This window comes from Antennarius striatus, chromosome 1 (genome assembly GCF_040054535.1).
Source record: "Antennarius striatus isolate MH-2024 chromosome 1, ASM4005453v1, whole genome shotgun sequence".
NCBI lineage: Eukaryota > Metazoa > Chordata > Actinopteri > Lophiiformes > Antennariidae > Antennarius > Antennarius striatus.
The window spans coordinates 13130089-13146585 of NC_090776.1; the positions used below are offsets into that span (position 1 = coordinate 13130089).

General features: G+C 38.6%; 1 protein-coding gene across 1 annotated transcript in view; it reads left to right on the forward strand.

The window, feature by feature from the left end:
• LOC137592139 (dynein axonemal heavy chain 12-like) overlaps window positions 1-16497 on the forward strand; it is a 32708-nt gene that overhangs the window by 11678 nt on the left and 4533 nt on the right. Inside the window, exons 9-54 of the mRNA XM_068310093.1 lie at window positions 22-200; window positions 281-395; window positions 1111-1245; window positions 3002-3187; window positions 3299-3499; window positions 3623-3817; window positions 3901-4022; window positions 4121-4256; window positions 4343-4489; window positions 4617-4736; window positions 4892-5048; window positions 5138-5310; window positions 5414-5566; window positions 5670-5909; window positions 6048-6293; window positions 6410-6529; window positions 6629-6738; window positions 6885-7068; window positions 7200-7340; window positions 7426-7509; window positions 7655-7843; window positions 7953-8072; window positions 8223-8411; window positions 8489-8640; window positions 8764-8902; window positions 9049-9215; window positions 9327-9582; window positions 9724-10020; window positions 10217-10395; window positions 10670-10862; window positions 10997-11158; window positions 11264-11458; window positions 12119-12252; window positions 12455-12617; window positions 12718-12798; window positions 12893-13072; window positions 13171-13302; window positions 13422-13515; window positions 13609-13745; window positions 13835-14076; window positions 14164-14311; window positions 14407-14552; window positions 14675-14889; window positions 14979-15171; window positions 15258-15450; window positions 15564-15736. Of these exons, the coding sequence (XP_068166194.1) occupies window positions 22-200; window positions 281-395; window positions 1111-1245; window positions 3002-3187; window positions 3299-3499; window positions 3623-3817; window positions 3901-4022; window positions 4121-4256; window positions 4343-4489; window positions 4617-4736; window positions 4892-5048; window positions 5138-5310; window positions 5414-5566; window positions 5670-5909; window positions 6048-6293; window positions 6410-6529; window positions 6629-6738; window positions 6885-7068; window positions 7200-7340; window positions 7426-7509; window positions 7655-7843; window positions 7953-8072; window positions 8223-8411; window positions 8489-8640; window positions 8764-8902; window positions 9049-9215; window positions 9327-9582; window positions 9724-10020; window positions 10217-10395; window positions 10670-10862; window positions 10997-11158; window positions 11264-11458; window positions 12119-12252; window positions 12455-12617; window positions 12718-12798; window positions 12893-13072; window positions 13171-13302; window positions 13422-13515; window positions 13609-13745; window positions 13835-14076; window positions 14164-14311; window positions 14407-14552; window positions 14675-14889; window positions 14979-15171; window positions 15258-15450; window positions 15564-15736 (7613 nt within the window). The remainder of the gene's footprint in view (window positions 1-21; window positions 201-280; window positions 396-1110; window positions 1246-3001; window positions 3188-3298; window positions 3500-3622; window positions 3818-3900; window positions 4023-4120; window positions 4257-4342; window positions 4490-4616; window positions 4737-4891; window positions 5049-5137; window positions 5311-5413; window positions 5567-5669; window positions 5910-6047; window positions 6294-6409; window positions 6530-6628; window positions 6739-6884; window positions 7069-7199; window positions 7341-7425; window positions 7510-7654; window positions 7844-7952; window positions 8073-8222; window positions 8412-8488; window positions 8641-8763; window positions 8903-9048; window positions 9216-9326; window positions 9583-9723; window positions 10021-10216; window positions 10396-10669; window positions 10863-10996; window positions 11159-11263; window positions 11459-12118; window positions 12253-12454; window positions 12618-12717; window positions 12799-12892; window positions 13073-13170; window positions 13303-13421; window positions 13516-13608; window positions 13746-13834; window positions 14077-14163; window positions 14312-14406; window positions 14553-14674; window positions 14890-14978; window positions 15172-15257; window positions 15451-15563; window positions 15737-16497) is intronic.

Sequence of the window (16497 nt, forward strand, 5' to 3'; positions counted from 1 at the left end):
TAATCTCACTACTTTTCAAAGAAAGCAGAGGAGTTCCTAGTGCTGTCAAAGGAGATTATGAGCCACCCAATGAGAGTCCACTTAACAATGATCCAACTGGAATGTGAGGAACTGAAAGAGACGCTGGCCAAGAAAGCCAACAGCTTTGCCAAATTTATATTAGAGAAACTAGCCACCATCCATCGGAAAGAAAATTTGCAGTGAGTATCTTCTACATTCATTAGCAAAATATTTTTAAGTTGCTCATATTTCTCATCAACCTTTTGGTGTCTGTCACAAGGATCTGCTCTGAATTTGAGACCATCAAAGACAAGTTACTGCAAACACCAGAGAATGTACCAGAGATGTCTGATACTATTGAATTTACAAATGATGTTAAAGAAAACCGACTTGCAGTACTTGAAGAGCAAATTAAGGTCAATATGTATCTTGCATAAAATCATCTTGATCCATCTGAATTTTTAAAAAAAATTGCTTGTCAATTTCAAAAATCGTAAATCAATCCCAATAACTCATATTTTTATTTGACATTACAGAAAGTCCACTGTAGACTGTTTTACCTCATGGATCACCACATCTTTGTGCCAGAGGATCGAACACTTAGCTGTATTGTTGCTCAATGGCCACGAAAAATCCCTGATATCTTTAAACTTGCTGAGGAGGTAATGTTCTTATGATTGCTGAAAATAGCCTATCACGGTAATTTTTAAAGACCTGTTTCAACACACGATTAGAAAAAGCTTACATTAAAATTTTAGGTGACAATGTCTCTTGTGGGGTTTGACATGGTATTGAAAACGACTTGAGAAGACAGCTGTTCCTACAGTAAGAGTCAAGTCACTGACCCTAAAAAGGCCATTTAATGGAAAGTAATAATCTTTGAGTTTTGAAAAATGTAAAATGGTTGTTTGGATGAGCTTGAACAGGTATTAAAAATAAACAAATGCTGCTACAAATGTCAGAGTAACACTCTTGAAGTGCTACTCCCCACCCCGGCATGTATTATAGAGAAATGATTGATCACATCAAGTCCCTAATTCATAATTCTTCAGAGAATTAGCAACTGTTTAAGCAGGAAGACTTTCCCTGACAGACACTTTTTTTTTCCAGGTTATGTTTGCTGCCAGGAAAAAAGGGGAGCAAGAATTAATTGATAAGAGAGATCAGTTAAAGACAAAGCTTCAAATGTTGAGGGATAGTACGGAAGAATTCCAGACGTGCTCTGAGATGCGCGACGTTGGGAAGGTCAGGCACAAAAAAGAACATTTATATCTGCCTTTACTGTGTAAAAAATAATATCACTGCCCCTCATATTTGATTTAAGATATGAAGTTAAGAAATAATAAATATCTTCTTTATTATGAAGCTAAATATGGCTGCCTTAGCATACTTGGCTTTGCAGTCTGAGTATTTGCTTGCAAAACACCCCTTCAAAAACTCCTGAAGAGAAACCACAGATAGTTGTTTTACATTTCAGCTTCTCTTCAAACAAACAAGAAGAAATTAACAAATGAGACATGAGAGAAGGGCAACCTTAAATAATTTTATAGTCTATTGTATGTGCCTCTGTGTTACTTGTCAAGTAGTGATAATGTGGTGGGGTTTCATTTTTCCTAAGGACAGGAGACAGTGTGTAAAATACAAGATATTTATTTGTCAATTCAAATCATGTATAGGTTGATTAGCAGTACAATAATATCGTTGAGTATGAGTCCAATAACATCATCGATGATATTGACAGACAGACAGGTTCAACAAACAGACAAGTTCAACAAATACGTATCTAAGCATGATGAGAGCTCTGGAGACAATGAAAAAGTCCTCTGGTGTGTTGTTGCAGAGTACTCTGGGTATAGGAAAAAACTTCAAGTACAAACTAAAAAATGGATCACATCTCTTTTTATACTCTAAAGGCGTAACTATGGGAGGTGCGAATCAGTTGTTTAACTTCATTCCCTCTGCTCTCCACTAATTTTTCCCCCAGTTTCAGTAGGTACATCATGACCTCAAGAAGTTAGCAGAGACATCTAGTCGACAGTTTCACCTGGCTGATGACATAACCTAATCAGTCACACGGACATTTAGTGCAGACAAAATTATTAAAAGATACTGACATTTACGCAAACACTTCTAAAAACAGATTAGATTCTTGCAGAATCTTTCATGACCTCGAGACTTCCTGGGGCCATTTCTCCCAAGTGCTGAAAGATTTGACACACACACTCTAGATTTTTGGGTCAAGAAATGATATTATTTTATTATATTATTATATTATTTTATTGTATTATTTTATTGGATTAAAAACTTTCCACCACAATAACCTTTAAAACCTACTATTACACCTAGTCTAAATATGGTTCTCTAAAATTCTAATGGGAAATAACTGTCTTTCAATCTCTTTCTTGAGTAGTATCTGGAGGCTATTGAAACAATTCAAAATCAACTTAAGGATGCTGAAGACATTATCATCATCATTAACAAAGAGGAGGCCTTCTTTGAACATGACCGGTCATCCTACCCACAAATAGTGGAACTCAGAAAGGCTCTTGACCCTTACAAGAAGCTCTTTTCATTTGTAAAGCAGTGGCAGGAGAATGAAAGAAGGTATACATTCAGTTTGTAAATGCATTGCTGAGGTTAAGGCATTTGCCTCAAGATTACCTTATATCTTTCTTTGTGAATAGATGGATGACTAATCCCCTTCATCAGCAAAATAGTGAGACCTTTGACTCAGATGTGGGTATGGAAACTCATTTGTTCAAGTTGGAAAAGTTTTTTCAACAGAAGGACAAAAAGGATAAAAAATTGCAGGAGCAGGCTGCTACCCTCACTGCGAAAAAACAAAAGTTAGAAAGCCCTGCCACAGCTATGTGCTCTGCTGTTTTAAAGATGATCTCAAAGTTTAAGGTACTATAACTCACTATAACAGAGCATGTTTGGGAAGTCAACTTGTTTGTTGAAACTAAATCATTGTGTGGAATAAATGTGTTTTTGTCCACAGGTGCATAGGCCTGTACTGATGGCCTTGTGTAATCCAGCCTTCAAACCTCGACACAGGGAAGATATTTCAAATCTAATAGGAGTTGACCTCACTCCTGAGACCGGTATTACTGCAGGAACTGTCCTCAAACTCAATCTGGCGCCACATCTGGAACAGTTAGAGTCCATCAGTGCTTCTGCCAGTAAAGTAAGATCCATTTCTTTTGTTTTCTTTTGTGGCATTTGAAAATGTATAACTTGAATATAATATTGATTTATTAAATGCTATATCCCTTGTCACTCTGCCTGTGTTCTGAAGGAGTTCAGTCTGGAGACCAAGTTGCAAGCCATGGAGGAAGCTTGGCTTGGTCTGTCTTTTCCCTATCAACTTTACAGAGAGACTGGAGTTCCCATCTTGAACAACGTTGACGATATGCAGGCAATGCTAGAAGATCAGATTGTTAAGAGTCAGAGTATGAGAGGTGCAGCAGTCAGTAAAGAATTTAACTCTCAGATAAAGGTAATCTTTGAAGGATTTTTAGGAATAAATAAAGGCTTAGCTTGCATGAGTTTTACCGGACTAAAGGGAGTCGGTTTTAAGTCTGCCTGCTCCCAGTTTCTAGAGCTTTAACTGTGATTTCAGGAATGGGAGGAGCGTTTGATCCTTATACAAGACATCATTGAAGAATGGCTGAAAGTGCAGTCCCAGTGGCTTTATCTGGAAACCATATTCTCCTCTGAAGACATTATGCAACAGATTCCAGAAGAGGGACGGCTTTTCAAAATAGTTGACACAACCTGGAAAAATATAATGAGCAACTGTGTTAAAGACCCTAGGGTAATGTATAAAAAACCCCATCACATTATTGTACAAAAAAAAAACTCTGAGGAAATGTTTCTGTAACTGATTTGTTATTGCAGGTCCTTGAAATGACAGCTCACCCTGGTTTACTGGAGAAATTACAAGAATCAAATGAGCAGCTTGAAAAAATCCATAAAGGACTGAATGTATATCTGGAAAAGAAACGTCTTAGTTTTCCTCGGTAAAACATTCCTCAAATTGTTTTTTTTTTTGTTAAAAACACAAAATATATGATTCAATGGAACATATTCTGATTCTTGTTACCAACATTCTTGCTAGGTTCTTTTTCTTGTCCAACGATGAAATGCTTGAAATTCTATCTGAGACCAAAGACCCAACTCGAGTGCAACCCCACCTGAAAAAGTGTTTTGAGGGTATTTCCAAACTGGACTTCCTTCCTAATATGGATATCCAGGTAAGGCAGTCATATGTTTTGTAATTGTTGCATGATACCACTTTTCGGTGGACTTGTTTATAATTGAATACTGGGTTTTTTTTCAGGGCATGTATAGTAGTGAGGGAGAGCGCATCCAGCTAGTTGAAAACATCTCCACCGCTGCAGCCAAAGGAGCTGTGGAGAAGTGGTTAGTGGAGGTAGAATCTGAGATGATTCGCAGTGTCAGAAATGAAATAGCCCACTCTGTAGAGGTAAAATGGCTGTTTCCATACCTTCAATAATACATAGCACTGAGCTTTTTCAACCAATACCATTGTGCTATGTATGAGTCTAATGGGGTTTTTTCGTGTGAAAATATATGTGTTATTGTAATTGTAGGCCTATCCTGAGACTCCACGAAGCACCTGGGTCAAGGAATGGGCTGGGCAGGTGGTCCTCTGCACCTCTCAGATTTTTTGGACTCTGGAAGTTCAGGAAGCCTTCTCAGAAGGAACTGATGTAAATTTTACAATATTTTTTTAACTTAATTAATTAAACTTAATTAAAATGTAGTGATGTGTCTCACTCCTATCAATTAACATGAATTTGCAATCAAACAGTATCACCTTTGTCTAAAACTATAATGATAGTAATTGGCTTTTTATTATTTGTAGGGCTTAAGAAAATATTATGATACTCTTCAGAGTCAGCTGAATGACATTGTGGATATGGTGAGAGGGAATTTGCCCAAACAAACACGTATCACTTTGGGAGCACTGGTCACAATTGATGTCCATGCCAGGGATGTGATTGCAGAGCTGATTCAGAATGGTGATTCAGATTGGACTGTAACTGAGCTATGATTTAGTTTGGGGACAGGATGAAGAGAAGTGGCTGAATAACAAATGTCCTTTTTACAGGTGTATCAAGTGGAACAGACTTTCAATGGCTATCCCAGCTCCGTTACTACTGGTGCACAGACAATGTTCGTGTTCGAATAATAAATTGTGATGTAAAATATGCTTATGAATACTTGGGAAACTCCCCACGATTGGTCATCACTCCTCTGACTGACAGATGCTACAGAACTCTGGTAAAATATCTAACAAAAAGCTATTCTTATTTATACCTCAAATAATTCAGTATTATCACTTCACAAATTGAATAAGGTTAAATAAAATTCCTTTTTGTTTTAGATTGGTGCATTTTTCCTAAATTTGGGTGGAGCACCTGAGGGTCCAGCAGGGACAGGAAAGACTGAAACCACCAAAGATCTTGCCAAAGCTCTGGCTGTGCAGTGTGTTGTTTTCAACTGTTCTGATGGCCTGGACTATATTGCAATGAGCAAGGTAAAAGTTGCAAATTATAGATTTCATATTCATAATTCTTGTACAATAGTTTCAAAAGAAAAAACTTTGTATTGATTCGTATGTTTGATGCAATCAATCACAGTTTTTCAAAGGACTGGCTTCATCTGGTGCGTGGGCATGCTTTGATGAGTTTAACCGTATTGAGCTTGAGGTGCTGTCTGTCGTGGCCCAGCAGATTCTTTGCATCCAAAGGGCCATTGAAATGCATGCAAAAACATTTGACTTTGAAGGGACCCAGCTTAATCTAAATCCCAACTGCTTTGTGTCCATTACAATGAATCCTGGTTATGCAGGCCGTTCTGAACTTCCAGACAATCTCAAGGTATTTAATTCAATATATACTGTACATCATTTGTAATCCATGTGACCTGCCATCAAAAAAGATGCATATGGCCAACAATTTTTGCAACATGCTCGTAGTAAAACCATAAGAAATGTTTTCTTTCATGGCTCCTTGCAGGTGTTGTTCCGGACAGTGGCCATGATGGTCCCTAACTATGCATTGATTGCAGAGATTTCTCTGTATTCAAATGGCTTCCTCAATGCAAAACCACTATCAGTGAAAATTGTCACAACTTACAAGCTTTGTTCAGAGCAGCTGTCTTCTCAATTCCATTACGATTATGGTATGAGGGCTGTCAAAGCTGTACTTGTTGCTGCAGGAAACCTTAAACTCAGCTTTCCTGATGTGAACGAGGACGAACTGGTATTTAGGATGATATTTTTGCAATTATCATGTACATAGTGTAACTCTGCTTTTATTTTGAACTCTGTGCCTGTGTTTTTGAGCCTTTTACATTTTCTGTATGTTGTCATGTCCAGGTTCTGAGGTCCATAAAGGATGTTAACAAGCCCAAGTTTCTTTCCCATGATCTTCCACTCTTTGATGGAATCATTCGTGACTTATTCCCTGGCATCACCCTTCCTGAGGCTGACTATAGGGTCGGATATGTTCATATAATTCCCTGTTCTTTGGTCAAAAATGAAACTGTACCTTTATTATTTTGTTCAGTATAATCAATGTTTTTATATCACTGGCAGCTGTTCCATGAGGCAGCTAAGGAGTGCTGTAAAGCAAAGAATTTGCAGCTTACAGATGTATTCTGGGAGAAAATGATCCAGTCATACGAGATGATGATAGTTAGGCATGGGTACGTTGGGTTTACGTTTTACTATATTCCTCTATAAAAATATCCATGTTTCCAGTGATACATTATGTCACATAATTTGAAAATGTCTCAAAAGAGATATTTAAAATGTGATACTGAATGGAGATATTCTTTTTTTTTCTCAACAGTTTCATGTTGGTTGGACTGCCTATTGCTGGGAAGACCGAAGTACTACAAGTTCTAGCTGACACCCTGAATCTCATGAATGAGAAAAAGTATGGAGAGGAGGAGAGAGTCCGCTACAAAACAGTGAACCCAAAATCCATTACCATGGGACAGCTGTTTGGAGAGTTCGACATGGTTTCCCATGAGGTACATCTGTGATTGTGTCTGGATGTATTTATTCTGTAATATAGACAAACATAAGAACTTTGTATTTATATATTTAATTAAGTAGGTGACCCGTGATTCCTCTAATTTTATTTTTTTATGTCTCATGTTAGTGGAATGATGGAATTGTAGCCTGTGCATTTAGAGTCTTTGCATCTGATGAATCACCAGACCGTAAATGGGTGGTGTTTGATGGTCCCATTGATACACTGTGGATTGAGAGTATGAACACAGTGCTTGATGACAACAAAAAGGTATATAAGAGAATAAAAATACTATGGTCAAAAAATACTTTCACTCTTGAATTAACTTTTTGAATTACTCTCTCTCCATCCATAGCTGTGCTTGATGAATGGAGAGATCATCCAGATGTCCAATACGATGAGTTTGATTTTTGAAGTAGATGATTTGTCACGGGCCTCAGTAAGTTTGATATTTGGAGCTTAAATTTACATCATTATTTTCCAAATGACTATTATTTTTTTAAGATGATGATACTTGCTAGATATGAGTACTGTAAACTATCAGGGGTTTTTTTGGATTATATTTGCTTGTTTTCCCACTGCAGCCTGCCACAGTCAGTCGGTGTGGTATGATTTTCATGGAACCATCTCAGCTGGGCTTGGATCCCATATTTTATTCCTGGTTGAACACTATTCCTGATGCTCTGCAAAAACCAGAGTTCCGTTCTTTGCTGCTGGACCTCTTCAACTGGCTTGTACCACCTGCCGTCAAGTACCTGCGCAGCTCATGTATAGTGAGTGACCCAAGACCCTAAACAAGTCAAACACAAATACCTATTGAATATGCTGCTTTCGTATAATTACATTCAATTTTGCCATGCTTCATTCTGATTTTCTTCACAGGAAGTTGTTTCTACGACTGACTCTAACACCATCATATCATTGTGTCGACTGTTTCAAGTGATCCTCGCTGAACCCTTAAAGACAAAGCCTGGGGATAAAAATATTCGTATATGGATCATGGTAAAAAACAACAACATACTATTGTTATTAAATAATATTGAATGTTGTAGTCTTATTTTACTTTGAACTTCTGGACTAACCTTTGCATCTCTAAGTATATGTTTGAACATTGTTGTATACCGACCATTTTTCTTTCAATTATGATTACAGGCAGCTTTTGCCTTCTCGCTGGTTTGGTCTATCGGTGGCAGCTGTGACACAAAGAGCAGAGAGGAGTTTAGTGTGTTTATTAGGAAGATTTTGTCAGGGGAGTCAAAAGAACATCAAATCCCTAAAAACGTAGAAAGATGGGAGTGTCCCATTGATGAGGAAGGCCTGGTGTATGACTATTTCTATAAGGTACTTTGTCAGGCCATTACTCCTCAGTATTTCACCTTTGACAAAATCAGGTAATCATATTTAAATAATTTATACAGTTTGAAGGAGCTGGCAGTTGGGTTCACTGGAATAATGTGCTTGAGCAAATAGACCCTGACAACATAACTACCAAACCTGAAGATGTCATTGTTCCCACCATTGACACAGTTCGCTACACCTACTTGATGGACCATTTTATCAGCCATGACATGTCAGTATTGTTTTACTATCTATAACTTTAGAAATGACAATTCTCACTTTACCTTAGCATGAATTCACTTAAAAAGCTGTTTTCCTGTTACCTTCTGAAACTTTTTTTTTACTGTCTGTTTAGACCTCTTCTGTTAGTTGGTCCTACTGGCACTGGGAAATCAGTCTATGTGAAGGAGAAGTTGATGAATAAGCTGGACAGAGATAGTTATCTACCTTTTTTTATTAACTTTTCAGCTCGCACAACTGCTAACCAGACACAGGTATGCATGCAGAAAAAAATTGGTTGCTACTTTGACATGTAAGCGTATAATTATTCAAAAACAATTCAAAACAACCAATAAAGAGACAATCAATAAAAATATATTTTTGTTATTTAACTATATTGTATATTCATTCCATCGCCCAGAACCTCATCATTTCCAAGTTGGATAAGAGGAGGAAGGGAGTGTTTGCACCGCCAATTGGAAAGAAGTGCGTCATTTTTGTAGATGATGTGAATATGCCTGCATTGGAAGTGTTTGGAGCACAACCCCCCGTAGAGCTCCTCCGGCAATTGATAGATCATGGGCACTGGTATGGTTCATCCATTATTATGATAAAATAGAAAGGAAATAAATTATTACACAAGATAAGAGAAAACATTATTTTGTATACAGACACAAATATTTTCTTATGACCTGGCAGGTTTGACATGATGGAAGTTTCACAGATCAACCTTATTGACATCCTACTTATTGCAGCTATGGGTCCCCCCGGTGGTGGGAGGAATGCTGTGACGTCCCGCTTTATTAGACACTTCAACATTATTAGCATTAATTCATTCAGTGATAAGACCATGGTTCACATTTTTAACAACGTGATGACATTGTCTCTCACCAAAAATGAATTCCCAAATGAATATTTTGCTGTTGGAGAAAAAATAGTGGAGGCCACAATGGAGGTAAGTGCCCAACAACACGCATGGATTAACAACATGAATAACATGTATAAATGTATATTTACTGGTAGAAAGTATCTCATCAAACATGGGTTTGCTTTTCTAGTGTTACAGTATTCGCTTTGTATCTTTTCATTGTCAAAGGTTTATCAGAAAGCCATGTCGCAGCTGCTTCCAACTCCAGCCAAGTCTCACTACACTTTCAACCTGCGGGACTTCTCACGTGTTATCCAGGGGTGCATGCTGCTGAAGAAAGACTCTCTAGAGGGCAAGAAAACAATGATTCGTTTGTTTGTTCACGAAGTCTTCCGAGTCTACTATGACCGACTTGTGGATGACAATGATCGAGCCTGGCTCTACCAGCTCATGCGGACCATCGTTGAATACCACTTTGACGCTTCCTTTGCCGAGGTGTTTGATCACTTGAAAGAAGGGAGTGAGGCAAGACGAGATTCATTTGTATTCTGTTTAATATTATCATAGTACACTAGTAGAGCGTTTACCGACTTAAGTATTGAGTGTTATATTTTCTACTGGTATGTGAAACAATCATAGCTGTATTTGTGCTGCACAAACAGAAAACATGTGAAAATGAAACCTACAAAAAAATTTCTTTGTACTTTTTTTATAATCTCAGCTTGTTGAGGAAGACATGAAGAATCTTATGTTTGGTGATTTCATGGACCCTGACGCAGAGGATGATGATCGCTTATATGCTGAAGTGCCCTCAATAATTGAATTTTCTAATGTTGCGGAGGGAAGTCTTCAGGAATACAATAAGATGAACAAGAACACCATGAATCTTGTCATTTTCCGGTAAGACAATTCAATCTTATAGTGCCTATGATAATACATAAACTAATATTTTTGATGGAAGCTGTAAATTGGTTAAAAGAATGTTTGAAGTTGAAAATTATTATTTATAATGCAAAATAAATACAAATATGATATAGTATATGGTAGGTGCATTTAGAATGTTAAACATAAAATCAAGTTTTTACATTTTTAGCAATTAGTCAATAAAATTAGGTTTTTACAACATTGTCTTGGATACCTATTTAGCAGGGTAAAAGTGTTTTTTATTATACAGTTATGTCCTGGAGCACTTGTGCCGGATTAGCCGTGTATTGAAGCAGCCAAAAGGCAATGCTCTTCTGGTGGGAGTTGGAGGGAGTGGACGGCAGTCCATTACCCATCTGGCCACCTCCATGGCCCACATGAGCCTTTTCCAGCCTGAAATCTCTAAAAGCTATGGCATGGCTGAGTGGCGAGATGACCTTAAGGTTAGAACTATATTTTGGAAGTCTATCCTAAATCTGATACACTACATGCTTTTTTTAAAAAATTCTATGCTTTTTTTCATGCATTTGCAAATTCACATTGAAGAAAATTGTTTATCACTTTCTTAATCCTTTAGATGCTGCTAAAAAATGCTGGAGTGAAAGGTCAGAAGATGGTGTTTCTTTTAACTGACACTCAGATAAAAGAGGAGGCTTTCCTTGAAGACGTGGACAGTATTCTGAACACAGGGGAGGTGCCCAATCTATTCGCTGCAGATGAAAAGCAAGAGATCATGGAAGTAGGCTTTCACCACAGTTAGATCAAAGTGCAATGAATAATGCCTCGTATAAAGGTTGTATTGACTAATAGTTTCATGCCACCTTTACTGTTTGTCTTTCTTCAGACATTGCGTCCCATTGCCCAGGCTGGCAATAAGGATTTGGAGTTGAGTCCTTTAGCTCTGTTTGCCTTCTTTGTTGCACGCTGCAGAGAGAACTTGCACATTGTTGTGGCCTTTAGTCCTATTGGAGACACATTTCGGCAACGCCTGCGCCAGTTTCCATCTCTAATTAACTGCTGTACTGTAGACTGGTTCCAGGTACTGTATTACGATTAGGATTGTGGTGTGATAATTTATAATTTTGATTTAAAAGGATAAATATAGTAAAATATTCTCCTGGACATATACAAAAAGTATACAGTAGGAAGATATTAAAGTACAATATGCATCAGTGTTTACAATAAATAGATTGTCCTGCATGTTAATCAGTGATTACAAAGAAAACAAAGAGGAGGGAAGGAAAGTCCCTTCCTACCATTAATATATGCACGACATACAGCACAGATGAAATTGAGGTCCTCTCTGACCCACAGTAAACAGGCAGTACAACAGGCGGTACAACACAGACAGTACAACACAGGCAGTACAACACAGGCAGTACAACACGGGCAGTACAACACAGACAGTACAACACAGGTAGTACAACACAGGCAGTACAACACAGGCAGTACGACACAGACAGTACAACACAGACAGTACAACACAGACAGTACAACACAGGCAGTATAACACAGGCAGTACAACACAGGCAGGAAACACAGGCAGGACAACACAGGCAGTACATCAGACAGTACAGCACAAACTATGAGACCAAACACAAGGGATGGTAAACATCTCTAAACACAAGGAGGTTTAGGCTTCCGAATACTTGCCGTTGGTCATATTCTCACTATCCTATCTTCTGCTTCCCACCGGCAGCCATGGCCAGAGGAGGCTCTTGAGCGAGTAGCCAACAGTTTCCTAAGTGAGCTGGAGATGAAGGGTAATGAGAGGCAGGACGTCATAACTATCTGCAAAACATTCCACAACTCTGTCAAAGATCTCTCAGATAGGTAAGACATTTGTATTGATATTTTGAAGAGCCCCACAATGAGCCTGCATCTCATCTAGGGTTGATCCTGCCTTTTGCCCATAGTTGCTTAATGTAGGCTCCAGCAAACCTGTGAACTGCCAGGCAGATAGGCAGCTGTTGACCATTTGATTTTAATGCAAGACATTTTTAATAGCTTCATGACACTGTTTATTGTGTTGCAGAGCTCTTGTTGAACTTGGCCGCCATAATTATGTGACTCCCACATCCTACCTGGAGTTGATTGAAACATTCCGTCAGTTACTCACTCAGAAAAGAGAGACTATCATGAATGCTCAACAGAGGTATAAGGATGGTCTGGAAAAACTAGAAACCACTGAATCAATGGTATATTTCTTAAATTTAAATAATTTGTGTTTTGTTTTCTTTTGTTTTCTTTAATTTAAAAGTTTTAAGTATGTTGACATGCTGTTTTGTTTCTAAACAGGTCACAGAAATGCAGCAAAAACTTGAGAAACTGCAGCCCGAACTGGCCTTGTCAGCTATAGAAAACAGCAAGATTTCAAAGGTAAAAAAGACAATACTGTCATCAGACCTGGGTTATGTATATACCTGAAGATATGAACGTACTGAATGTATTTCTTCAATGTGATGGCTTTCAGCGAGTTGAGGAGGACACCGTAAAGGTGGAAGCCAAACGAAAAGTTGTGAGTGCTGATGAGGAGGTTGCAACTAAAGAAGCCAACAAGGCTTCGAAATTGAAGGAGGAATGTGACAAAGAAGTGAATACTGCAAAAAGGGCAGTGGAGAAGGCAGGGAAAGAGGCTCTAGAGAACTTGAAGGTGAGCACTCTAAATACACTGCTTCAGTGCATCAGGTTTATTTCACTTACTTCATGATTTAAATTTTTGAATAAATTAACCCGAATGCTCTGTTTCAGGGCCCCCAAATTGCAGTCATGAAGGCCATGAAATCCCCACCTCCAGCGGTGAAGCTTGTGATGGCAGGTGTCTGTGTGATACTGGGGTCGAAGCCAGAAAGGGTAGATGACCCAGATAATCCTGGAAAAAAAGTAAGACAATATCTTATATCTTCATACAGTGACATGCTCCTTTTTTAACCTGATGCAACTCGCAGCAAAATTGCAAGATATTACAGTGAATAATACAGTATATATTACTTTTCATGTAGATGCTTGACTACTGGGGTCCAAGCAAGAAACTACTTAATGACACAAATTTTGGAAAAAACCTTCAAGGTCTTGACAAGGATAATATTCCTGTGAGTGTCAAAAAAAACGTTCATAATTCATTATTAATGAGTCATGCTTGTTTTTTTGCTGAGAAACTGCAATTATTATTTTTTTTACTACAGGAAGACATTATAAAGAAGCTCAAGAATGACTACATCAGTAATAAGAACTTTGAACCAAAAATTGTGGCAGAATCCTCCTCTGCTGCAGCCAACCTTTGCTCATGGATCAGGACAATGGTTGAATATGATGCAAAGCAGAAGGTACAGTATTAATGGCTTTTTCACCTTTTTTTACCATGATATACCTGTATGTGTGCTTCAACAATCACAACCTATCTCTTTGGCTTTAGGAATTGGCTCCAAAGCAAAAACTAAGCCAAGAGGCACAGATATCTGTGGCTGAGTCCATGGCCCTGCTGAAGGAGAAGAAAAAGGAGCTTGACGATATTGAGAAACGTTTTGCTGACCTCCAGAAAATGAAGGCTCAGAAGGCAGAAGAGATGGCCAGCCTGGAAGAAAAGAAACAACAGTGTACCGACCAACTCGCAAGAGCTGTCAAATTAATCGATGGTCTAGGTGGAGAGAAGAAGAGGTCATGATTAGCCTCACAAAACGTTAATTTACTCTTCGGCAGACCTCACAAGATTAAACCATTCACTGTCTTAAACTCTCTCTGTAGATGGTCCAAAGCAGCAGAGGATCTGCAGAATACATATGACAATCTGACCGGAGATATTCTCATTTCCGCTGGTGTCATTGCCTACCTGGGGGCCTTCACCGCCGCCTTTAGACAAGACTGCATCAAGTCATGGACCTCAATCTGCCAAGTAATTCTTCCTGAACCTTGCTCTTGTTTTGTCCCCCTCATTTCGTTCAGACATATTTAATCACCCTTATTATTTCTTTTCATTGACAACTTTAGTCTAAGAATATTCCATCATCAGATGACTTCTCTCTCAGTAAGATCCTGGGAGATCCCATTAAGATCAGGGCCTGGAACATTGCCGGTCTTCCAAGTGACACTTTCTCTGTTGACAATGGTGTCATTATCAGTAACTCACGTAGATGGTGAGTGTGCATGGATGAGAATTTTGTGAAATCATACCGAATTTACTACAAAAGATTTTGGTTGAAACATTTGAAAGACTCCTCAGCGAGCTTTGTTCAATTTAATATTTGTATTCTTCTAGGCCATTGATGATTGATCCACAGGGTCAGGCCAACAATTGGGTGAAGAATTCAGAGAAAGAAAACAATATGAACGTGGTAAAACCTACAGATGCAAATTTCATGAGAACATTGGAGAACTGCATACAGTTTGGAACACCGTTGCTGCTGGAAAATGTCGGAGAAGACCTGGACCCATCACTGGAACCTCTACTTCTCAAGCAAATTTTCAAACAAAGTGCAGACTAAGATATTTCTAGCAAAACAGCAATTGAGAATTGAAACTGAAACTGAAGTTCTAAATCCAGTCACTCTTCTTTCACCTAGGTGGCGTGGAATGCATCAGGTTGGGTGAGAATATCATTGAGTATGCACCTAGTTTCCGTTTGTACATGACCACAAAAATGAGGAATCCTCACTACTTACCAGAGGTGGCCACGAAGGTGTGCCTCCTTAATTTCATGATCACACCAGAGGGACTGGAGGACCAGCTGCTGGGGATTGTGGTTGCCAAGGAGAGGTAATGGTCATAAGAAGACCACTTTGCTACAACTGTACTTCGTATTACTTCAATTGTGAAGTAATTTTGATGTGGTTCCTTTGCAGTCCAGAAGTAGAAAAGCAAAGGAATGATGCAATTGTGCAGTCAGCTGACAATAAGAGACAGCTAAAGGAAATTGAGGACAAGATCCTGGAAACACTGCAGGCCTCAAAAGGAAATATCCTGGAGGATGAAAGCGCCATTAAGGTTCTAGATGAAGCGAAGATCAAATCTGATGAGATATCCAAGAAACAGGAGGTGTGGACAATATACGAATAACTTATGTGTTCTACTTACAGGGAATCTGACATATCAATCCAACAGGTCTCTTAAATGGTTATCTAACTTCATACTGTTCATGTATTTTCCAGATTGCAGAGAAGACAGAGATCAGTATAGCTATCGCAAGAGAAGGTTACAGACCCATTGCAAAACACGCTTCAGTACTTTTCTTTAGCATTGCAGATCTGACCAACATTGACCCAATGTACCAGTATTCACTTGTCTGGTTCGTCAACCTTTTCAATAGCTCCATTAAAGATAGGTGAGTGAAAGTCACATTCGGTAAAAAATGAATGAATGAATGAATGAATGAATGAATGAATGAATGAATGAATGAATGAATGAGAGAATGCAATTTAATTGTCATTGCACATAAAATCAGGGTTTGATGGCAACGAGATGACTATCCCCCAGATGCATTTTGTAGCAAAGAACACAACAGTAAACAAAACAATAGAGATAGGCCAATTAATAATATACACAATATACAATCTTTAAGACTAAAGAGAAAAGAACACACAAGTTGAGAACCCGATAAAGAAATATTCAAGTGTCATCAGCAATTGCATGTGTAATAATACTGCACAATCCTTCAACCACCACAAGTGGCATCAAGTAGCCTGTATTGCACATTCGTGTTTAGCCCTTGTTGAGCGCAACTATTGCTCTAGGATACTTCATGCAGCAAGCGCAGGGCTGTGAATGTGTGTCTGTCTGTCTGTCTGTCTGTCTGTCTGTCTGTCTGTCTGTCTGTCTGTCTGTCTGTCTGTCTGTCTGTCTGTCTGTCTGTCTGTCTGTGTGTGTGTGTGTGTGTGTGTGTGTGTGTGTGTGTGTGTGTGTGTGTGTGTGTGTGTGTGTGTGTGTGTGTGTGTGTGTGCCTTGCATATGCACATATTGATTAGGTAGGAAATGGGCAATTTGGTACTACAGTATCAAAAGTAGCAATCGTAAAGATCATGTACACAAACCATACATGACAGGGATCAAAGTCAAAGTCAGCTTTATTGTCAAGTGTACCATACT